The sequence below is a fragment of the Apiospora marii genome (assembly GCF_038362585.1).
Source record: "Apiospora marii strain CBS 49790 chromosome Unknown utg000003l_segment0_segment0, whole genome shotgun sequence".
NCBI classification, from domain to species: Eukaryota; Fungi; Ascomycota; class Sordariomycetes; order Amphisphaeriales; family Apiosporaceae; genus Apiospora; species Apiospora marii.
The window spans coordinates 4141630-4166243 of NW_027117374.1; the positions used below are offsets into that span (position 1 = coordinate 4141630).

A 24614-nucleotide genomic window follows, 5' to 3' on the forward strand; every position below is an offset into this window, starting at 1 on the left:
TGCAGACACAGCACTTGTTTCTCTTTGGTTTCGCAATTTCTAAGCTCGTGGACTTGGAGGGATGAAGTGAGAACGTGCCATTCGCCGGAGTTCTGCCAAGCTTCCTCTGAACGTTAGGTAGCAATCCATACCGGGGACTGGCTTGCACACTCTCCATCCGGTAATTTTATCGGGCATGGGCATGGGCATCGGAGGATCGGAAAGCTGTGGCGCGTATGACTGGAATCCAGGGGTGTCGGGTAACTGACAGTATGGGAGTTCAGGTAATGAATATGGAGGGGGCACGTTCGCCGACGGCATACCAAGGTTAGTAAAAACTGTGTATTGTATTGCATCTGGGACCTGGTATGTAGCTAACGTCCCATACTCGACTTTGATAAGGTGCCATTGCTCGTTCTGCATTGCACTTTTGAGGAGGTCCGGCCGATCGAGACGGTAGAATGTGGTGAGTATAGGTTGAGCTATCGTCAAGACAACGCATAGCCATGAAGGACGAGTGAAGGGCAGGTAACAGGTGTAAAAGAGCTTCCGGTCTGGGGCGGTTCTTGTGTGTGAACAATGAGCGCGATAGTCACGTCTTATGACAGACTACTACTTCATGCACTTTGACAAGGTCGTCGGCTCAGTTTTCACCGCGCCAGCCCTCATAGTGGAAATTAAGCTGCGGCTCACTTCTATAACACAGGTTGGACAATCCCTGGCGCTGAATTTGGGACGTCCCACCCGGCGGCTAGCTGAAGGTATGGTGAATCGGCGAATCCGGATCCTCTCATTGTCGGTTACGTGTCGCCTAGGCTGCCGTTTTCCTCCAACACGGGTGAGCTTTTTCGTGTCCTGAAGGTCCTGACGGGTATACACAGTCACTGGCAAGCTCTGGGTGTCAGATGAGATGCCACCTCGAGACAAAGCGCCACCGGCAGACTCGGAGCGTGCGGTGAGGTAGGGAGCTGCTAATGGCATCCCAGCGTGGGCCGTGCTACCTGAGACTTCGCTTGGTAATCCGTTGACAGTAGTCATGACCTGCCCCGCCGTATTCAACATCAACGGTAGATTATGTCCGCGGCGTCATCCCAATTCGTTCGACGGGTCTCAGCAACTCATTCTCCGCGTAATTCGACTTGTCCGCAGGTATGGAGCAGGAGCTGAGAGAAGATGGTGCGGGATACATCAGTACAAGGGACAATCCAAAATAAGGATGTACATGGACCGCGCCAGCTGATGATGGGTCAGGATAGGGTTCTCGAAATTAGCAACGAAGGGGATATCAACATCTACTGATGGTTGATGCCCCGGGGCTCATCAGTAAAGCTTTCCTCCGAGTCGAGCAATTTTCTCACTTCGTGCTGTCACAGCACTCCTGATGACAGGGCTTTCCGTGAATACCATAGGGGAAACCCAATCTCCGATCAGTGCCATTGCCGCCCAATGGCTCTTGTGACCGCTACGCCCACGGACCCACACCACTTCCCGAAAGTGATATAGCATCTGCCGCGGCTGTCTCCTCATTACGCCCTAATGGCATCGTTACCGGCCGAAGGCAAGGCAGTTGTGGAAGCTCGTGATGGGTCTGGATTGCTGGCGACGTTGGGGCCAACGCTCATGTTGATATCGATCTCTTGTTCAAGTCGAGAAGGAACCGAGAATCGGTGGAATTCTTCGTCGTAGAGGAGCCATTTATCATGTCGCGCAATAGAAACACCTAGCCAAAGAATTCTTTCCTTCCGCTTATCCGTCATCGAGGTGACTTCCAAGTACTTTTCATCGTCGTCGATCTTGTCGTTGGAGAACCAGTCCGACGCGAAAGTACTTGTCGGCCTACAGTAGACCCCGGAGGGCGAGGTCTTCCGAGAGTGGCCTGGGTGATTGTTTGTCTGGTCGCGGAAACTCCTCGCTCTGGATCCTTTCGTACTCACGGCACTAAAAGAGGATCGAGTTCAGAAGCATTGATACCAGTTTTCAAGGGAAGGTAGCCTCGAGCAGGTCCATGGCAGAGGGATAGGAAATCAAAAAACGGTAGAATACTAAAGTTGAATGTAGGAAAGGTGAAGTGTTAGGATCAGCAAGCCAAGAGAAGACTTTGCCGTACGTCCCCTCGACAAGATGGCGTGTTTCCTCAAGCCTCGTTGCGTTTCGTTGCTCAGACGGATCGGGAATCTGCCTGGTGTTGAAAAGTGTGTCACTTTCTTTCGGCCTCTTGGGTCGAATAGTTTGATAAACGAAACTATCCTTGCACCAAGACAGCAGCGCGCAGCAGTTGGAAATCGCAATGTAATACCTAGTCAAGGTCAGTTTGGGAGATATACTAGGAGTGTTCACCTGACTGACCCGATTTCCATCCTACTGATGTGGTTGTCAAGGTTGTCGACAAACTCGGCTACCACTGCACGATACTCGGTGCTAATATCGCCATAGAATAGAACGCCATGAGCCTTAACAAGGGCGCCTTCAATAGGCAGCAATTTCGGGGATTGATTGTCAGATCTTAGCAATGGATCGAAGAGGGTCTTTATAGGCTCCAGGGCAGCACTCCTTTGGGCTTCCTCGTTCCAAAAAGGGTCTGGGGCAGAAATGGCTTCGAATTAAATTTGCCCCTAGCGTGGTCCGTGCGGGAATCGTCTTCTGGCGGCGGCGGCGGCGGCAGTACATTACATATGAACTCTCGTTTTGGGCGGCGCATAAGGCCAAATGCGTAGTTATCCAAGCCTACTACGATTCAAGTAAGCAATAAACTGACATTCCGCTCTTCCTATCATTGGAAAAATCACAATCATGTAAGATAGCCAGACCCCCTGCCAAACACGTGTTACACTGACCCCGACCCAACCTGACGAGGCTCCCTTTACCAGAGGCCTGGAACGACAATATCAAGCCCGCCTCATTTTCGCGTTACGGACAACTGAACTTCCTGGCGTTCGCAGCGTCAGGGCTGAGTTAAGGGTCATAGAACGCACCACCGGATCAGGGATGGAAGCAGGCAACACTAAGTTCTCCAATCCCTTGACTTGGCGTAAGAGATCTTCCGCGGTTGGACTCATAAAGCCATCGCTGTAGATGTTGAAAGCCCGGAGGTGTTCTAAGGAGGTAAGTCTACGCGCAATAGACCTGTAGAGAAGGTGAGCTACGTACTGAAGCGCGTCGCTCGGCGCACGACTCACTCCGTTACCAAGTTTGTTACGACCACCTTAAGCATGGACAAGTTTTCAAATACCTCTTCTATATATCGTAAAAGTTCATGCCGTTGACACTGCGGAAAAGCCGTCGAATCCGGACACGCAATGTCTATCAGCAATCGTCGCACATAACCGGCATAGCCGAGATCGACAGTGGTTGGCGATGAGGTAGTGGAGTAGCGTGTTTGCTGCCTTAAATAGCCTTTGAGTTTCTTCTTCTGGGCAATACGGAGTAGGGGCTCTAAAGAGCGCCTGAGCCTGGGGAGGTCGTTGGGAGAGTGAGCCTCGATCGTGATACGGCGGTAAAGCCACGACATTGCCTCGCAGTGGAGAGTCTTGCAGGTCTGACCAACTCTCTTCATTGTCCGCCGGTCTCGGATGTTCACCAGCACCAAGTCCCGGATCTCGGATGATAAGTAAGTACAATAAGTAGAAGAGGAGACAATCACAGTCGACTAAACTCTGCTGAGCCATGGTCTGTTCCGACTGACATGTGGTGTTTGACTTTTATACGTATATACTAGCCTCCCGTGAAATATCTATTGATTATCACGCTTTCTTCCTTCTGAAATCATGCGACATCTGATAAGTATACATTCACCAATCAACTGAAACTCAAGTAGCCCCCATGTGATCGAGAGATGTCTACCAATCAATGCAGCACCATGATTCATCGGGCATGCTCAGCCAACCGAATTCCGCTAGAGGCCGATCTTACTCACTTAAAATAAGACCGTGACTCATGCTCCCGAGTGATGAGAAAACTACAAGCCGCTGCTGATGGACGTGATTCACACTTCAAGATACCCCGCGCTGAACCCGTACGCCAGCCTACCCGAGCGGTGGGACGACGTCAGCCTGACGCCGGACTCGCGGGCTCCCAGGATACCACGCTCACTCTTCGGCGCCGGGTCGCCCACGGACGTCCCAGGATGGGTGAAGCATCCCCGTTCATGAGCGTGGCAAACCACTCTACTCTTCTCTCTCCTAGAAGCAGAGCAGGCTCCTCCATGTCCGCCACGCCGGACATCGCGACGAGTGATAGGGGATCCGCAGCGTATGCACGTTCCATTCTCGGTACTGCTCCATCACGCTGGTCTGGGGGTCGATTCTCGCAGCCCTTTGGCACCTGTAGATGGCTCAGTAACCGTTTCCTGGAACATGTCTGCGCTCTCACTGCAGTACGGGACACGATTTATCGGTGCTTGTCATCCAATGAAGACGCTATATTATCCGGGAGTGTGGTACCCTGGTAGATGCAGATACAAGAGGAATGCAAACCGTCCAATAGAAGATAGAGATTCGAGGAAGATGGAACTCACGCAATGCAGAAAATCCACCACCAACCTCCTAATTTCTAAACATCGGCTCGCCTGTCAGTGCTGCCTATCAGGCTTTGGACGTCGTTGGTCAGAGTGGATATGAGATGACTCGATATCAGCACCCTGGATAAGAGATTCCCTAGACCAAGGATACCGCCCTCGGCGGAAGCGTATAACAAAATACCCCTTCAACAGTCATCAGTTCGTACACGAGTTATTAGCATGCATCCATCACAGATGATCAATGACCACTTTTCTTAGGCTACTGACGGCCCTGGAGCACACCAACAAGCAAGCCCGTAGGCAGTACTTCAGCGGGAATTTGGTCTGAAGTGACCTGTGGTGTCGGTACAGGTATGGTGTGGCACACCAGGCATAATACGGTATAGCCCAGCACTTTCTGTGGGACCACATGATGAGAAAAGGAGACACTGCATGACAACATGTGAGCTGATCTCTAGGGTCAGACAGCGGCCCCAACCTGCCGCTTCGTGGAAACAGATGGGTGTAGGCACAGCGACGCCGGAAGGATTCGGCTCTATTCAGCGGCATGTAACCAAATTTAGGCTTACTATGAAATGGCTTCCGCCGTTGCATGCCTTATGCCTCAGAAAAAAGGAGGATATTCGTCGCGTCCTGTCTGTTATCTCTGCAGTGGTGCATTTCCGTATTCTAGCAGTCACCCTCGCCACCGAAACCATTGGCCATAAGTGTGTGCCTCTGTAACGGCTGTCTCCACTGCGGTCCTCGTCTACCAAGAGGTTGGTGTGGGAGATGATGCTCTGCGGGGTAGCTAGAGCCTCTGTTTGCAGCAACCTGGACAACTCGGGATCGCTTGGCCGTGCCATGGGACCGTTCGAAGTATCGCCAGTATGGTGCTATCGACTAGATCACGGGGGTCGAAGATTGGAATATAGGCAACCGCTTGAGTATCCCGTATTGTTCTTTTATTATACCTTGCGAACTATTTTAGGGGTGAAAATCTTGAAGTTCAGGCATCCCAATTAAGGCTTTTATGTATGGAAGGGAATGAAGGTGATTGTCTTGCTTGGGTTAGGTGAACAGCAACACCAGCCCCCTATTAAGGCTTTACCGGGACCCACGTTCTTTCGCAAAGAACGGTATGGGACGGATATACGGAGTACAACTACTGATCAATATAGCCCTTTTTCGCTATCGAAGAGACTGCGACAATTGAATTGAGAAAGGGAGGCCCAAAACTCCATCCCAAACCCTCGTATTATCGCGATACCTGCTTTTTCGGTCATCTGTATGGCGAAGCCAGTCAATCCTTTGCATCCAACGGTTGACGACTTAGGCAGCCTTGCCTTGATGCGAGGGCCTGTGGACGAGATGTTTCGCGCCATGTCCAACGCACCGTTCGACTTCGGTCTCGCGTGGCAGACGCGCTGAACACGAAACATGCGCGACGGCTGTGACGCGCATGGACACGCTTGAGTGATCTCCTAGGCCCACCTGATTGGCCAGTCTGTACTATCTAAAGACAGGATGGGTGAGATCACCCCGCTGCTGGGTTGCGTGAGATATCACGCCGAGTGGCTATTCTTTACAGCCGATCAAGCCATTTCCCCTCTTATTTGCATGGTAACTTGTAGTAGCGCTTGTCGAGGGCAAGTGACGATCTACGGTACGCTATAGGAGCGGATATTGGGGATGGGGATGAGTCCCGTCGAAGCCATCTTCGGGCTTGTCCTCAACATTTACGGTCTCCTAACCAAAAGGATGAATGCGTAGCGATGAAGAAGGTCTCACGATCGTAACATGCAGGCCTCGGCGGCAGCGTTCTACAGCCTGTGGCGAGAGGACCGAGTTCGCGAGAGGCTCTTCGAGATCTTGGATGCTGAGGATCTCTGCCATGTTCGACTCGCCTCGGCCGCATGCTGTAACCTCGTTACCAAGCGTCTGTTCTTACGAATCACACTGACCTTCCGAGCGCGCACATTCATGCAACAGTCCCGAGTCCAAGCTTTGTCCCGTATCGGCCATCATATCGAGCACCTGACATTCTACCTCCCTCATACAAAAGACACGTTCCTCCCTCCTCTCATCAACGGAAGCGGGGAGGAGGTCAGGTACCTATATGCGCCTTACACGTCCACGGCGTCCACGCAGCCCCGACCGAAATGTGCCAACCGTGAGTTAGAAGAGCTTCTGACGCAGCAGTACCCGCCCTTGTTCCACGCGGCATCGAACGTTCCCTCGTTCATCCATGCCATGAGACATGTGCCCAACATGAGACACTTGACCATCAAGACGCCGGGTCAGAACGCCGAGGAGAGGTATCGACGGAGTATTGTCGACCACGCTCTCATCAGCCTGCGCATCGCGCTCGAGCGGGCGCCCCTGGAGAAGTTCGTCAAGCTGTCCCTCTCACCGACCCACCCGTCCGCCTTTCTCTACCTGCGCCACGCCCCGGGGTTCGGCTGCACGCCGTCCGCCGGTCGCCGATGGCAGCAGATCCGCAAGCTGGAGATCACTGTGGAAGCCTGGGATTTTTACGGACCGTCGCCGGGGCTGGATCAACTCAAGATAATCGACGACTACATTCGGATCTTCGCTGGCTGCGTCGAAAAGTTTACATTTATCTGGCTCGGGAGAAGCGGGCCCTGTCCTCTCTCTTTTGCCGCCGATCCCTTGCTCGCTCCGCCAGCCATCGCCCCCAAAGTGGTTACCAAACCCATCCAGTTTCGCAAGCTGCGCTACCTGTCGGTGCGCAATACGACCATGGACGCGCCCCAGCTCGACGAGATCATGAGGAGTCATCAGAAGTGTGTGTACGAATTCGACTTCCAGGACATCGTGCTTGTCAACGGTGGCCTCTGGTGCACCGCGCTCGCCCCCCTTATGAGGACTGGTCGTTGGGCCGCCGTCCCACACGGGACCAAGGCGGAGGAGCCCTCTACTGGGTTTAAAATTAAGCGCCAGCGGAAATACAAGTGGCCCTACGCCGATCCCACGCCAATTTCCTCATCCAGCAGCAAGATGACCATCTCGGCCCCCATTTTGGACACCAGACCTGCCATGCCCATCTTGCTGCAACCCACCGTCCACCACCCCGTGGTCGCCGAATACGGAGATGTCACCGCCGTCCAACGCAAGATTGAGGCGGAGGAGGCCCAGTATCGCCAGAACCATGCGCCAAAGGCCTCGGTGTTGCACAAGGCCCACGAGGCCGTGCTGGACAAGCGGTCGGAGCGGTCCCACGGCCATGCCGACAACAGCAGCAGCAGTCCTACCAGAGTGCGGTTCCGACTTGACGGCGATGAACATCACCAGACGACGTCTACTGTCAGTATGTCGACGGATGTTCGGAGCATGGAGGTCCCAATCTTCTGGAAACGGTTCTTGAAACGGGAATGATGGCGAAGCTGGAACCGCATAGCTCGTCGTTGTAGGTCTCTATGAGAGTAGGGGTTATTGGCGTCGGAAACTGTCACCGTTCCTTCGCCTCAGTGAGATCGTACTAAAGGCTACGCGTGTTGTACGTAGCAGAGGCTCCATACCCAAGCACATTATGGAAGGAGCTATGACTTCGTCAAAAAGAAATAATCGCTAACTAGTATGTAATCCGCTCGTGGCCAGAAGCAAACATGTACACATCAATCTACAAACTTCAACTAACGGCTCGGCGGAGGAAGTCGACGGGCCTCGTGTGCCCACGCCCGGTAAGCGCCCGACTGTTCCAACAGCCACACGTCTCTTCCGCGAAAGTCAAGTCGGGACTTACTCAATGAAAACGGATAGACACCACCAACTGATTCGCCTACTGCTTCGCCTTTTCGTTCGGCAAGGGAGTTCTTTTCTTCCGACCCTCACAGGTGCCACAAAGGCAGTTCAGGCCGTAGTGTTTCTGGCTGTAGCGGATGGTGATCTCACTGCCGTCCATGATATCCTGCTTGGCCACCACCGCCAGAACGTATTGGGACGAGACCTTCCGCGGCTTGAGCTGCGCAACCGGGTTACAGTCGTGGTTCAGGAGCCGGAACAGGTTGCTCGAATCAAGACATTCCAGGTGGCAGACAACCGGTTCGCCGGGGATGTCGGGCCTGGCGAACTCCACGCGTCGGTCCCCTCCCGGGTTTTCCAGAACGTTCGGAGGGATAATCTTCCCCAGGAGCCATCCAATCGTATCATTCTTTTTATAGACAACTCGGCCAGGGGTACTCCCTGCTGCCTGGAGGCCCAACCCCTTGCGGCCGTAGTGTCTAATGGATGGTATAGACTTCGGGGGGCGAGTGAGGCATTCACAATCGCGCTGTGGGCAGTAATCACACCCGGCTACGCCTTCTGATAACGGGTTGGCTGGCCACACCCACTTGTCCGGCCATGCGCCGGGCCGGGGCCAGTCCGGATACTCCGTGGGGCGGTACACGTTCGTTGTGACAGGCTCGTAGGGCTGCATGTAAGAAAGAAGCTCCGGCTCCGGCAGCGTGGTCCAGTCAGGCGAGTCCGGTAGCGTCTCCCACTTGAACACGAGAGTCGGGTTACCGTCGAGAAGGGCCGATTCGAAAGCCGTGCCGACTTTACAGAGCGCGTGGGTGTAATGGTCATCTAAGAGGGTATGCAACTCGCGGCAGGTCTTTGAGGCTTTTTCTTCCGAGCTTCCCAGTTCCAGGAAGCGGCGCGGCGCAATGTCGAACTGATTATGATGCGTTATGAAAATGAAGCCCATGATCCCTTGGAATTTCTCGCCACAGAACCGATTCCACTTCCGGCCTTCAGCGAGCTGGTGTTCGAATCTCTGCTTATCCCACTTCAGCTCCTTCATTTTGTTTTGGCGCTTGTCGACATCTAACTTCTTGAAGCCATTGGGGACAGTGGAATCTAGCTCGGCCGCGAGCCGCGCTTGCCCGAGGCGACGGCGGAAAACGGCGAAATCGCGGCTCTGATCGGCATCGTCAATCCACTTCACAAAACATTGGAGTCGGTTTTCGCCGACTACAACCTGCGACGAAGATTTGACAGCCCGCCACTCCTTGACAAGGCTACGAAATAGACCGATCGTCGCCCTGCTCCGGATGGCGGAAGCCAGACGAAGGATCTCCGGAGTTGGCGGGCTGCCTTGTAAAAGAGGGATGCTGCAAAGGGAATCAACTTTCCGCACCTGCGCAACCACTTGGGCAACGTCGTCTGGGGAATTGGCCTCCTCGTCCACTTCGGCCGTCTCGTCTGGACCATGTCGAGTCTTGCGAATCTTCGATGCTTTGGGCGGCTTGGGCGGCGTATCTTGGGCGAACCTCTTCTTTCTTCCTTGCTGGCTTGCCGGAATCGTATCCTCATCGTTCTCGTCGTCGTCTTCTCCGATTTGGTCGTCGGCGCCTCGCGGACGCATGTGCCGCCACTCAATCGAGCCATCGGGACAGCTTCGGCGGCAGCAATCGGCCTCGCTGATCGACCATTTGTCGTCGGCATAATTTCTGGCGTCGGCGATCGAGTAGGCCACCGTATGGCCGGAGTGGTACGCATCGGGAAAGACCACGACGATCTCACCGGCGAACTGTCGAAACGTTCGCATCGGAATATGAGCCAGTCCTTCGGTGCCAAAGATGGCATCATGTCGAATGAACTGCGGGCATGTCGTTTGGGCTGCCTTCGAAAGCGGCAGTGCCCGAAACACCGACTCTGTTTCCCTCCTAGAAGCAGGAGGGATTACATGCCATTCTTTCTCCCCACTATACATGTAGTTGAAAGAACATGTGCCACAGTGTTCGATATGCCAGCAGAAGGGCGCACCTGGCATCCCCTCAAACTTGGCCACACTGTGCATGCCGGCAAGTCTGTGCCTGGTGGTGCCGAGGTGGTCGCCGCCGAGCTGCGCAATCGGGCTCTCGAGGGGAAGCCCGGCGCTTTTCCGGTCCGCGCCGGTACTCGCCGGCACATCGGTTGCGTAGGCCACATCCTCCAGCGCTTGTCCGGGGCGTAGCCGCGGGTGCAGATCTTCGACCCGTTCGCTCTCACAGTCGGAGCGGCGGAAGACCTGGCGTGACAATTGGGGATCCAGCCTCCAGAAGCCATCGCCAAGGCTCTCCGGCGTATAGATGCTGCAGTGCTCCCGGGGCGGGGGAGGACGCTCGGGTCGGGAGGGGAGCACGCAACTCTTCTGGGAGGACAATCTTGCACACGCCGTGGTGCCGTGCGCCGTGCGACTCAGCAGCACGCAGGAGGACAGGCTTGTCGGTTTGCAAGTCCTCGACTTGCTCACGCGTGGGCAGAAGCACTAGGGTTTCCAAATCCCCTGGTCCCGCATGGTCCCAACGGAATGCGACCTGCCTCGGGTCGGTTTCTGTAGCGCCTTCCTTGCCATATGCGATCTTCTCTACCTCTGGGGGTGACGACGATGCATTCGTCTCGGCTGAGCTCGCGGCTGAGCTGACGGATCTAGAACTTCCTGTCGTGGTTACGTCACTCAGAGCTTCTGAAGCCAGTGTCGCAATGTTCTTTTCTCTTGACGCGTCTGCACCGAGGCTTGACAATTGGGGTGCCTGCTTGAGGTGTTGCCAGTTTGAGCCGAATTCCGCTCGAACGCATGCGATGTCCGTCCTGATCGTGTCCTCCGTTATCGTTTGCCGCCGGCTTATGCGCCAGATGATCTTGTCCTGTACTAACTTGAGAATTTGCTCGAACAACTGCGAAACTTCAGTAGGGTACGAAGCCATATTCAGTCAGTCGGCATGGTGACGATGTTCTGGAGAACAGGTGGCGATGAGGTGCGGCCACTTGGGGTAGCCAAATGGGGTGGCCACGTGGAGTGACCGGAAGTGAGTCATTGCATCGGACAAATATATTGCCGATCATTTCGGGGCTGTGTAATCCGTGCCACATCCCGGGAAAATAGTAAATGTGGAGATGTCCCATAGCGGCTTGCCTATCATTTAAGCAACGATCCAAATTTGACGGAGCGCAAAATTCTACACAACGGCTATATAAACCCCTTTTCCATGCCAAACTTCGAATGAGCCAGTCGGGTTGAGTGTATTCTCTATCAGCATCAACTTCAATATGCCGATACCAACACCGACAGCCTCCCACCTCGCCCGAGGGGAGGTCGCTGCGCGGGTTCATGTTGGTGCGATAGCGGTCTGGGCCAGGACCTTATATAGATGAACTGGTTCATTCAATGTTTCCGGTGTCTTCCTTTGGGCCGCGGAGTCGTTGGATGTATTGATTCCCCCACGGTGGTTAAACGATGTAGGCGACAGAACATTGCTACGGCGGGCGACCCCCACACACGGCAAAAAGCCGCTGTTGTAACCCCTACCACGTATTTTCTGGTAAACATAAATGCAACTTTGGTCGATCCGATGTTTGAAAATCGAGAGGCTGGTCAATGGTTGGCCCCGACGACTTCGGTGGCCAAGCCTTCTAGTCACTGATGCCTAGAGGGCACCTGCATGGGCCAGAGCGTTGCCACAACGTCTGCACGGACCACACAACCCGGAAATGTTGGTTTCGTATCGCCTGCCCGGTAGGGATTAGTTTGTTGTCAACCGCCGCCGCGACTGACATCGAGACGCATATGCTAGTTCTATTGGTGGCTGGTCCCTCAGTTGGCGAGGTCATAGCTGCATGGCGGAAGGGGGCCTTCCCCTCCGACGCTTCGTATTTAACCAAATACGGGGCTTCCTATCCGTCCTGGCATCTTCACCACGAGGCGCTTTGGCACAAGCATATCCGAACAGCATACGTTCCGAAACCACCCGAGGCGGTCATTCACCAGCCCTAAACGGAATGCTGAAGCACTTTTGTAAACTTGTCACAATACTGACCGTGGTGAAAAGGCTCAATTAACCTCTTCCAGTGAGAAAGGCAGGCCGTTAGAACCCCCCGCTGAAGCTGACCACTACCACGAGAGCTGCTCGGGACGCTGATCGTCATAAAACATTGATCCAACTGGTCGCCAAGGGGTGACAAGGGAGTACAGCAGATTCCAGCCCCTGGTTGACCTGGCCATCGTCGAAAAGTTCGCTTCCCTCGGATGCAGCGTCTGAGTGGCTGCTTCTGTGAGGGGTAGGGGGCTGAGCAAGTTCTGGCCCCTGATCAAGTTGACCGCCATCACGAGGGTTGGGAATGCTGATCCCCTCTGGTTCTTCATCCGACTGGTCGCCAGCATGCCGAGGATAGGGGGCGAAGAACCCCGGTGAAGTTGGTCACCAACACAAGAATGGCCAGAGGGCCTGGCTGCATTTTCCCGATCCTGTTGGTCGCTTGTAGCATGCAGCTTTCTTGGTCGTTGGTCACACAGCTGGTGATTACGAGCCTTGGTTCGTGTATACGGGCGGCAACGGACTGGGATGGCGTCCCCATTCTGAACATCATGACTCACGGAATCAACAAGGTATCGTTAGCCCTGCAATAATATGCGGGTAGTGGAAACCATGGTTGCATCCAGGAACTCCACTTCAGAGAGAACGCGATGCCCACGAGATTCTTGTCGGAAGGATGAGTCCCCTGTGTCCTCCAGCTTCTAGCCATTCATGTTTCGTAGCAACTCCTCGAGCCCGAGTATTTCCGGGTTATGTGATCCGTGCGGCTATACGACGCCACGATTGACTGCATGGCTGGCTCCGATGCCCTAGGCAATTGGTTACCGCCGCCTTGCCATTCGAGTTCGTCCATATGGATATGTTATTTATCAAGTCAGAAATTAAGCTAGGGTGTCAATGGGGGAAACAGTTATATATAATGTATAGCCTGCCGTTGCCTCATAGGAGGTTTTCTGTGGGCGACATTCCCACATTCGGTCCAAATCTACATGATGACTAAACCAGCAGGCTGAAATCGAGAGGTTGGTCGTGTTCCGGGAGCCATACAGTATGGCTCACTGCTGCGCCCAGGTTTTGGATGGTTACTGCGCGGCAAAACCCTGTGGGTGCTCAGGAGGCTTTCTATCCATGCGCTTGCTTCGCTGTCCAACCATTCGCTCTAGCTGAACCGTGAGATATCTTCCCTGATAAGCTTGGCCAGTTTCACCCGGGCTCAACTGCAGCCTTCTAGTGGGTGGAATCTGTCGTCTTCGTGTATGCAAGCCAGTTTTGCCTGTCAAGACGGCTAGGCTAAGCTCCTCGGCGGGCACGGGCCACATATCCCCGAAGTGCTTGGCCATACCGGTTGAACAGGCTCGCATGGGGGTGCTTCTGTCTCCATGCCCCTGCAGTGAAGAGGAAATAACTCATTGGCTGTTCTAGGTACATGGTGGGCAGCACACTGCTCTTATCTATCGGTGTGGGTTTCGGAGTGGTGGTATACCAACGGCGGCCTTGACCCGAGTGAATTTCCGCTGTTTGAGTGTCAGAAGAACTGCTCAGGAAACACTGGCGCCTCACCTACCGGTTCCCAAATACAAGCACCCAGCAAGAACACCACCAACGCCACCTTGCACAAGGCACCCCAGGTTACATCATCTACGCCGCGCTTTGAGGCCTGGGCGCCAAAATGCCACGGAAGCATAGATGATGTGTGGCATCATAAGAAGTACGCAACTTGATGAAGAGAAGAAGCTGATCGGTGGAGTACTCACACTACGCATACGTGAGAGACAACTATTTAGGGCTGCACATGGGAGGATGGGGCTTTCTAGCTTGTTACGGATCAGCTACCTCTACTACTCTATGAAACACTACCCTCATCTCTAAGTACGTGCGTTGCGATTGATCGTTCAAAAGTAATGTGCGAATAGTCCGTGAATTGAGTGGTCACCCTTCCTACTTACGCCAGGATTGGACTGTTACCCTACATCCACCAACCAAGGAATCCCTCCCTTATACCTATCGACCAAAATCCCCTCCTTGCGTCATGCAAGGCCCAACTGCTCCTCACCACTGGCCCCCTCAGGAGTCGCCAACGAAGCCTGGTCACTACTGGATGCCTCAGAGTCCACCCCGGCCGCCGCAGTCTCCAGTCGTCCTCTCACGCTCGCCAGACGCGGCAGTGGTCTGAGCATTGTCAATATCTTGCATCCCCTTCGTGCCCCTGGCACCCTCAGTGAGATCGACCACACGTAACTCGAGATGTTCGTCTTTCGAGTAGACACGGAGTCCGACCACGCATACCGCGTTCCACGGATCAGGTAGTCCGGCCTCTTCGTCAGTCTCGGCAGCCTTATCGGATGTCTGTGCAGGTGGTGGCGGCGGTGCTATACATGCGTTTTTCGAAAGATCATCTGAGTCATAAAGCGCCTCCCAATCAGAAACAGGACTATCAGAGGAGTCATTGTCTGAGGAGTAGTTGGGTGTGTTCCCCTTCTCTGGGGCAGGGACAGGGACAGGAGCTGGAGCTGGAGCGACAGCCTTGCCATCTGCTTCCCTGTCGCTAGGCTTCACTTCCGATGTCTTATCGTCTGAGGATTCCGCCTTGGTCTCTTCCTTGGTCGCTTCCTCGAGGTCGGTGGAATTATTCTTGGTGTCGTTCTCCTTCTCCTTGGAGTCACCTGTATTAGTTTGGACGCTCTTCTCCTCGCCAGGCTTATCTTGTGCTTCTCTTCTTCCTTCTTTTTTTGCTCGGCCTCCTCAGCCTCTCTCTTCTTCTTGAGTTCAGCATCCTCAGCCTCTTCTTTCTTCTTACTCTCAGCGGCTTCGGCTTGCTCTTTCTTCTTACGCTCCGTTTCCCTGACGGCGCGGCGGTGGTCCCGCTTCTCCTCGTTTTTCTTCCGCTGCTTCTTGGTGGCGTCGCGTTGCATGTGCCGCTGGCTCCAAATTTTGCGACGCTCAAACTTACGCGAGTCGCTGGCTTCCTTCTGATCGGACTGGTGACGCAGCTTTTGCACCTGCTCCAGGTGCGCGGCACCCTTAGCATGTGCGAGATCGTACGCGTAGCCGACCGAGGCCAGTTTTGCGTGGTCGGAGCGCTTCTTGCATTCGCGCTTTACCACGTCCTCGACAGTCGTCATGTCGGTGTCCCGTTCTCCAGCGACAATGACAAACACGGAGTATTTACCCGGCTCCATGCAAAGCAACTCAATAGATACTGACCGATCCATTAGATAGTCACCGTGCGACCGCACAATGTAGTCTTCGGCATTGGGCCGACCTTGTTCATGGAGCCGGAAATGCAAGCGGAAGTTGTACTGGCCATGAAGACCCTTGTAGTAACTGTTGTCGAGTTGCGACAAAACGAGTACCAGAGGGGACTCTTTCGCCAGGGTGATATGGAACTTCTCGTGGTAATGCGCCTTCCACGGGACCTCAATGCCGATCCAGCGTTGACAGCAGCGCCAGTCGAGTTCACGGAAGAGTCTGGTCCGATCAATGTGCTGGAATTTGCGAAGCATGTCTTCGTATCGGATCCAGAAAGCAGAGTCACTGCTAAAGTTGTGGCCCAGCTCTTCCTTGACCTCGTTGGTCCATTCCTTGGAGCCGTCACTCCAGGGGCCATCCCAAATGCCCAGCTTCAGTTTACCCCAGGGATTTCGGAGCTTGACTAGGCGCTCACCGCTCTTCAGTGTTCTGGCATCCATGACAACGTAGGCATGGCCCTCGCGGATGCCGTTCCTCTCGCCATATCCGCCATCGAGAAGGCCAGTGGAGCAGCCGAACAGAAACTCCTCATTGACTCGGCTCAGATCATTTTTCCAGAACCCGTCAAAGTCCAAGATATCGCTCGCCAAAAGTTCAGTTGTAACGCCACCACTGAGATCTTCGACGCCTTCACCGATCCAGCCACCATTAAGAGACGAAAAATCACCATGAGCTTTGGCAAATGCCTTCTCCATGAGGGGAACCCAGGTCTCATTCTGGTCTTTATTGCCACCAAAAAAGAGCGCTTTGGAGCCGGTCTGGTACGTCTTACGGTACCAAGATTCGGCATCCTCGTGATCGCGATCGATCTGGTTTAGCAAGTCTCGCTGTAGACTAGGCTATTGGGATAGTGTTAGTAGCAGTCCTTGTGGGGTAGCTGGCTCATCTAAGACCTACCGAGTCCCAATTGGGCGATGTCATGTACAGCTTATCGTCAACGATGGAATAAACCCACTCGCCGTCGCGGAAGAAGACAAAGCCGTATATACCAATATCTGCCAGTGAAAATAAGCAATTAGGTTTCAGAATGGGAACCAAGAGGGTATTACTCACGGGTGTCATACTCGACACAGATTCGCTGAATGCCGTTCTCCACATTGGCTAGCGCACTGAAGCTCGCGATGAGCCAGCAGTTACCCAAGAGGCCTTGCTTGACATCGCTTCCATTGATCTCCGCCATGAAAGTCGGCTGCTCATAGATTTCGTGCACGCACTTTACAGCCTTCGGTGCAGTTGTGCTAGATCTATGCTGAGGATCTGCGACATCAAATTTGTTCGACCCGAGATAGTTGAGGGTGTCCCCGATGGCCATTTTCAGGTCCATATCCTATTGGTGCGAAACGCGGAGTTAGCCGCAAGCACAACATACACCCAGCTACCATGTTGCGTATAAATTAACTTACAATGTCCCAGTCTTGATCGCGGTACCTGGTGTTAATGCGACGGCATTCCCGTATTATTTTTTGTACTTTGCGGCGGCATTCTTCAGTGGCACGTTCGTACCCAGCACTGAGCAGTTCGTTCGGTCGCTCGGGCTCAGCCGGCAGTGGAACCGGGTCGAATGGCAGGATAGCCAGCGCGCGGCTGAACTTCTTGGCAGAGAAGCGCCCCCATATCTCGTTGATACTCTCTTGCGGCGGCGGCTTGGGCTTTTGTTTCTTCTTCTTGTTGTTGTTATGGGCACTGTGGGTTCATGCCCATACTGTGCGTAAGCTACAATCAAGACCAGCAAATCTGAAGGAGAACAAGAGCCAGAATTGAATGGTGAACAAAATAAGTAGGCTTGGTATAAGGATAGTATTTATGTGCTGAGCTGCTCTTTCAAACCCAGTCTAGTGATTTACCTGAGGGAAAGCCGTCCTAGAGAACGAAATGCTAGGCCGTGCTTATTCTGTATGGCTCACACGGCTTTCTGCATGTGCTTCTTTGGATACAAAGCGCTGACGGGGAAAGGGCCTGCGCCATAGCCTAGTTCACCGAGAATACAGCTACCAATATAAGATGAGTCATAAGGATCTGGCATACTAGGTGGCAGCCGTAAACACGACTTCTCATAGAGGCGGGCGTCGTGACTTACAGGATGGTCGAGCCTGTTAATTAAAGCGGGGGGCTATACTTCGTACATGTGAAACCTCTATATATCTATGCTACACTACTGCGCACACTTCACATGTGTGATAAGGTAGCACGTTACTTGAATAGTCACTTATTTTCTAGTGGCTCGATAGGGTATCATTCCCGCATCTGCGATAACGGAAATAGCATATAAACGAAGGTCATGCCAAGTAAGACTAGACACTGACACACATTTCCCTTAAAAATGCACCCCCCTCAACCAGGCTCCTATGGAATCGAGTATTGGCTCCGCGAACCAAAATGCCCTATTACCGAGCGGCTACTTTTTCATCGAAGTGACGCAAAGTCTGAAGATGAAAGAAAGCAGATAAACAAGGAAAGGATCTTACACACGATTGAATTATTCGAAAAGCGTATGCGATTGACATCTCCTCCATGCACCGCCACCGCCGAAGGACACAACCTCCCTCCTTTTTGACCGAAAATCCACAAACTTAAAGATTTCCATTCTTCCTCCGTTACTTTAGTGGTCATGTCCCGCTTCATCAAAGCAATCTTCAGGGCTTGGTTAGCAATGGGTGCAGTCAGCGATCACGATTCTTGGGCTAGAGAATGAGCACGGAATTTGGGGTGCTGTAGGAAGCTTGGTTGGAAGCTGATATGGCAGTGAGCTATTGGTTCGGTCCAACCCAACCCGTTCAGAGGAGATCACCGCCACAAACGGTAGCGGTAGCCACACAGCGGATCAAGCCGGGCGTACATTTCCGTGTTAACGCAGTCGACTGTCGCCCAATGCATTGTTATGTACAGGCTGTTGCTGAGAAACCATAGCCAATCCCTGCATTCTATCTTATCGATGCGAGGGAGGTTGGTGTGTTAAGACATTCCTTAGGAAATATAATGAGAGCAAATCAGCGGTCCCCCGTCCCTGGTCCTCAGACCTGGTTGGCACTGCAGACCGAGTAAGGCAGTGAGCCAAGGATGACGCACAAACATGGCCACCAGGGGCATCAGTTACGTACCTGACATCCAATTACTTCAGTAGGAACAGCAAGATGGTGGGCACGTTCAGACAAGTGACTGTGACTCATCCACAGGGCTGTCTCAGAGAACCAATCGGCCCCCAGCAGCGAGCAGCGGAATGGTACACAGCTAGTTACTGAACTTTCCATTCGATGGTTACTGCACACGCATGACTCACTGTATTGCACACGGCCATTGGAGGAAGTTATGACCCCATACAGCTAACAGGCTGCCTCGGGTTCCTATCATAGCGTCTAGGAGCTGACAGGTCTAGCTAACGAGTCAGGGCCATCTGCGCCTTGCGGGTGTGAAACACCAGTGCGCAAGTTGAAGGCAGTGTCGACGCAGATACCAGCCTCCCTTTCGAAGTTTATTTGGTACCATGCTCTATCGTATAGTAGTGCGGAATGTCATGGGTATGCATTTACCAATTAAAGTGAAGCTCATGTCGTTCACATTTGTTAGCTACTACGAGTGTACTTCGACAGCCGATCACGCCCTGTACCTGCTCGATGCGGGTGATCAACAATCACCCTTCTGGGTGTACTTAGGCCAGGACTAGAGGCTGTCAAGGCTGTGCCATAGCCAGCCTTGCAGTGACAGTTATGCTCATGAAGGGCGCACGGCTGGCAGAAATCGGGAGGCTGGTTGCTATCCTCTGCAGCAACGGACAGCAGCCTCGGCCGCCAGCTCTTAGCTTATTGGTAGGATAGAAATTTTTCTTGCGTTTTTTCTTGCGTTTTTCCTTGCGAGTATTGAGAAAGCAAATTGGAAAATGACAAAATAGTAGCCCAGGCACAATGTAATTACTTAGCTATTCCACTTAGAAGAAACAATAAGAGCGTATGACCTATTTCAAATCTATCTACTGAGCTATCTAATACATTACTTCGAAGATGGGAGACCGCTGACGATTTTGAACACGACCGAAGTGGAAAGAGAGGGGTAATACCATCCTCTCGAGAATGTTGCTTCTAAGTTGCTCCTATGTACGATCGCCTTGGGAATTAGTAGTCAGGGCTGTCTCCCGAATAAATCGAACAAAACAGGGGGTGTATTTGGTTGTTTGGACTAATTTTGCTTGTTTGACCCGTATTTGTTTTGCTTGACCAAAAGTAAGGCTATTCTAAGAACAATCGTCCATAGCTAACTAGTGCAAAATTACGGCAAACCCTAAACCGGACTTCTAAACTTTACTCCCTTGCAATACCATACCACTACGTAAATCAAAGAATCTAAATACGTACCGAGGCTTAGAAATAGTATATATATCTCTACCTCACCATCCTTGTCTTTGCGAATTCTCCTTCGCATGGATTGCGAACTCTCCCGTGCCTTTCTCGTCCTGGGTTTGCCGCAGAACAATGTATAGTCCCAAACATGCTGGCAAACACCATCTTCCTACATCCATAAGATAAATCCTGTCATGTCGCGTAGATGTGAGGCTCGTGCTTAGACTTTCGATTGGCTTCGGCGTTTCATGTCTGCATTCTTTCCCCTACCCAGCAAAAAAAGACCAAAAGCTGACTACCGTGAAGAGCTCTATTGATATGACAGCCTGCTCAGACTCCAACTGCCCTTGGGCAAAAATGATCAGCCTAACCCCCCGAGAGCTCTGTTGCTGCAACGAGGCGGTTTGTTTCCCCATGTACCAGGCCCCCCGCGCTCCTAATACAACCCCATATCGTCAGGCGTGTCCGCAAGCGTGACAGCAAAGCCCCACACTCCCAATAAGCAATAATCCACAGCCCGTAATCGTCAGGCATTGACCGCATCTATTATCACACTGAGCCTGACACCCCTTCGAAACACAGGTTTGACAACGATAGGAGCAACCTCCATCACTGGCACGAGTCGTTGTGCTAGAACCCGCTTGAGGGGTAGCCGCATGTTCAGGATCCATGACTGGAATGAAGCGGTAGGGGTTATCTGGGTACTGTTACTATGCGTTTGAAGCATTGCCGCCTTTCTATTGAAATGATGGCAAACAACTTACTGCTCGCGTTGTCGGCCATGTTGATGAGCCAAACTTGTCTAACGTATGTCCAACTCGAGGGCCAGTTCACAGAGCGGGTCCCCCTCGGTGACGGTGTGCGATATCAGGTCGACCGGAGCAGTAATGCAGTGGACGTATGCTGGAATGATCTTTATACTGGCCGGTGATCGGGTAATCAGTGACGATGGGCCATCGTCGAACTAAAGCCTTGTTGAATTATGAGATCAGCAAGTGCAGAAGAAAATGCCGCGAATGGCCCGGCCCGAAACGACATGCAGATACTGCGTATCCAATCACGCCAGTGTGGCATGCAGTACGACGTGACTCACCCTTGGGCTGCCGAGTCTCTCTACACGAAGCGTTAGCTGCAGGTCTAATTTGAGAGGCTGGTCGTCGTGAGGCATAGACGCCCGACGTTGCAGGAACAGCGCATACGCCCACAAACGTGTGTCTCCACACCGATCAAGGCCAGCAGCTCTAGCCTCCCGCATTGAAGGTACAGTTGTACTGGTGCAATGCTCTAGGTTGAGAAAGAAAGATAATCCATCGACGTTAGGATGTTTTACATTTCAAGCAAACCGCGGACGCATTTAGGAGCGGCTGGCTACATTGACTCCTAGCGCAAGAGCACTTCCGGGCTGTGTGGTTCGTGCGGCTTTCAACACCCGCAAGCACCACGCCAACATCAGGATGCTTGTCGTGACCCATCGCAACGACAGGGCCCTTTTATCAATGTCTCGGCCGTTCCAGGCTGACGGCTTCAGCAATTGGCCGCACGACGGGCACGCCACCGTGCTATTCGAGGTTGATTGGATAGGAGGGGGCGTTTCTGAGCCCTTACTCGTTCGTATTTACGTCTCAACTAGCGTACAACATGTCTGGCTCACCCTTCCTAGATTCACACCCTAGATTCAAACCTGCGCGTTCCCCATCGCATGGTTGGTGAACCACAACTCTATATCGTTGAAATCCTTGGCATCGTAGGGACATACTACGGCTTGCGGTATGCAGCTGTTCTCTTTCACATTCCTGCCTCTGGGTTTCTATGTCGATGGCTATTCGTTTAGACAAGAAGCATTAGTCTGGGTTACAAGATGAGAAAAGCCCTTGCCCACAGGATGGCTAGATGCCACCGAGACCAGCTAGGCAACATATGTCCCATCGCTGAAACTCATACTAAGGCGGGTAACTTCTGTCTATCTACGGTAGCCCCGGTTTCCCCGTGGAGCCCGGAAACAAGACGTTCAGTGAGGCTTGTTCTACTAGGCAGCAGACGCGATAATGGTGGTCAGCCTAAACAACGCGTGGGAACGCTCTGTGAGGTTGGTGGCGCGGGCACCAAGCTGCCCCTCTCGTCGATTTGAGGTAGAGTTGAGGCTGCCTAGGCGTCACTCACATATAACGCCGAGGAGAAGGGCTCTCTGTTCTCCTACTTTTTGACGATGGCCGCCAGTCTGCAAACCTGATACTCTAGCCCCCACCTCTTCTCCCTGGCCTCAGCCTTTTCAATTGTTTTTATTCTTTTCTTTTTTAAACCATGGAGGACATCCGGAACGGGCTGGAGATTTCTCGGGTCGTCGCCGCCACTGTCGCCAACTTCTACTTCATCGGGGCTTCATTCATGACGGTCAAGACACGCAAGCGAAATGTGAATCTCTTCCGCTGGATCGTGATCACCATGCTCCTCACTGTAGTGATTGAGATGACCGTCACCATGGTCAAGCTCGACAAGTTACCAAAGATCCAGCCCCTGACGGCGAACCTCCTCTACATGTACTCATTCTGCATGCAGATCCACAACCTTTTCCCCGCGACGCTCAATGAAAATGATCAGGTGTGCCCGGCCTGGCATGCGTTTCTGGGAAGCTGGGCCGCCGCCGCCTTGTTCGAGTTGCTCGTTGTGGCCGAGCTCGCCGTCGAGCCCCGCTCCTCGACCTTCGACCTGGCCCTCGGCGCGGCGGGGACGGGTTTGCGATGCTGTCTGCTCGTTTGCCTGGTTGCCGTATACTTCTGGCCCGATCGGGGCGGCTACATGCGGCTCGAAGATCTCGAGCGCGGCAACGGCGCGATGGAAGGTGACGGCGCGACGGGAGGCGCTGGCGCGAACGGAAAACAGAACAAACCCCCGAGTTCGTCTCCCGGACTGAACAAGAGCATCGCGGAGGCGATCAAGGCGGCCGGGGGCCACGTGCGTTGGGCATTCAGTTTTCGCATCTTGTTGCCTTTCATCTTGCCAAGCAGCTTCTATTCGTGGGAGATGCTATATACTCTGGCTTCACTTTTTCTCATGCTAACCCAAACAGGCCTGAGTCTATATACCCCACGTCTCTTCGGCGCCTTTTCCGAGAGCGTCGTGGAGGCGTATGCGCTTAGGGAGTCTTCCCCAATCTGGAGGCCGTTCGGCCTGCTTACGATCCTCGAACTTGCCAACTCAGCCTCGGGCCTCCCAAGCCTACAGCAGACCCTGTGGCAGAGGTTTACGACCGAGCGCGAGGAGCGTGCGGGAAGCCGCATCCACGCGTACTTGATGCATCACGAGGCCGCCTTTTTCGCCGGCACCGACACGACCGATGTGATCATGTCGGTGCATCTAGGCAATCAGGTTTGTCAGGTGCTCGACTTTTTAGTGATGCAACTGGTGCCGCAGATACTCACACTCATGGGCGCCGCCGCCAGCGTTTTCTCGCTCTACGGGACGCACGTCGGGTTGGTCCAGGGGTCCGTCTTTGCCCTAAATTCGCTGATCCTAATCCGTGAGAGCCAGACGGTGTTCCCCATACTGGACAAGCAACTCATGGCCAGAGGTCGCCTCGAACGGCGCCGCAGGGACGCGGTGGCCGGCTGGTCGACCGTAACCCTGTACGGCCAGGCCGAATACGAGAGCCAGACCTTTTCCGACGGGCTGAGGGTGCAGACGGATCTAAAGCGCAAGTTCGAGCTACTTGAAATCGGTTTCGGCTTCGTATCAAACCTAGTCGTGACCGGGGGCAATTATACCGCCACCGTGCTTGTCATACTGCGCGGCCTCCAAACGAACGGCTCCGTCGGGGCCGTAATGGCCTTTGCGAGCTTTTGGACCATGCTGCAGGCTCCGCTGCAGTTCCTGACGGGAATGCCCCAGCGCCTCTTACGGGACTTTTATACCATTGACCGGCTCCGCCGCCTTATGTCCTTTGAGCGTACTATGGTTTACGGGACCGAAAGTCTGCACCAGCCCGCGGGTGATATCGAGCTGAAAAATGTGTCCTTTTCATACCATGGCGACGAGGGAGAGAAGAGCGTATTCAAGGATCTCAACCTCACGATTAAGGGAGGGGAGACAACGGCCATTGTCGGTCCGTCGGGATCTGGGAAATCGACTCTTTTCCAACTGATTCGGCGCATGTACGATGTCAGTGAGGGCACCGTCAAGGTTGGCGGCCAGGATATCAAGACGCTGAATGATGGCGAGTAAGTGGCCGGCCCCCAAAGACGGCCAAACCTTTGGCTAACGTTCCGAACCAATTACAGGATGTCGCAACACGTTAGCATGATGACGCAGTTCCCGGATCTCTTCTGCGATACCATGAAGGAAAACATTAGGTACGGCCTACAAAACGCCACCGACGGCGAGATAGTGGCGGCTGCCAAAGAGGCCGGCATTCACGACGTGATTGAGAGCCTGCCCGGCAAGTACGAAACCGTGCAGGGCTCCAAAGAGGGGTACGTATTTCTACCTTTATAGTTTTGTACGAAAACTAACCATTTCCCCCTCCCTCATCCACAGGACCCTCTCCGGCGGGGAAAAGCAGCGGCTTGCCATAGCACGCGCCTACCTTCACAGAGATCATGTCTCAGTCATGTTGTTTGACGAGGCTACGAGCGCCCTAGACCCTGACAACGAAGCCAGGTTCAAGGAGAGAACTAGTTTACCTGGCAAAACGACTATAATCATAGCGCAAGGACTCCCCTCGCACTACTCGCCCCCCTCATTCCGACTCTTCTTTTGGTGAAG

The 24614-nt window shown here is 53.4% G+C and overlaps 4 protein-coding genes across 4 annotated transcripts; 2 read left to right on the forward strand and 2 right to left on the reverse strand.

The window, feature by feature from the left end:
• Positions 1 to 6274: 6274 nt before the first annotated feature.
• PG985_004833 (uncharacterized protein) lies at positions 6275 to 7873 on the forward strand (the record flags this gene model as incomplete). Its single annotated transcript, XM_066824602.1, has 1 exon — positions 6275 to 7873. One exon carries the CDS (start codon positions 6275 to 6277, stop codon positions 7871 to 7873), a length of 1599 nt encoding a protein of 532 aa, XP_066687762.1.
• A 403-nt stretch (positions 7874 to 8276) lies between these two features.
• On the reverse strand, positions 8277 to 11169 carry PG985_004834 (uncharacterized protein; the record flags this gene model as incomplete). The annotated part of the gene is made up of 2 exons (XM_066824603.1): positions 8277 to 10554; positions 10610 to 11169. 2 exons carry the CDS (start codon positions 11167 to 11169, stop codon positions 8277 to 8279), a joined length of 2838 nt encoding a protein of 945 aa, XP_066687763.1.
• Positions 11170 to 14379: 3210 nt separating this feature from the next.
• PG985_004835 (calpain-like protein) lies at positions 14380 to 17207 on the reverse strand (the record flags this gene model as incomplete). Its single annotated transcript, XM_066824604.1, is given in 5 exon segments — positions 14380 to 14928; positions 14940 to 16364; positions 16423 to 16520; positions 16579 to 16852; positions 16929 to 17207. Coding segments are annotated over 5 exon segments (2625 nt in total), but the record flags the coding sequence as incomplete, so codon positions are not given.
• Positions 17208 to 22157: 4950 nt separating this feature from the next.
• Positions 22158 to 24612, forward strand: PG985_004836 (uncharacterized protein; the record flags this gene model as incomplete). Its single annotated transcript, XM_066824605.1, has 3 exons — positions 22158 to 24070; positions 24131 to 24322; positions 24387 to 24612. The coding sequence occupies 3 exons, from the start codon at positions 22158 to 22160 to the stop codon at positions 24610 to 24612; spliced, it is 2331 nt and encodes a 776-aa protein (XP_066687765.1).
• Between the last annotated feature and the right edge of the window lie 2 nt (positions 24613 to 24614).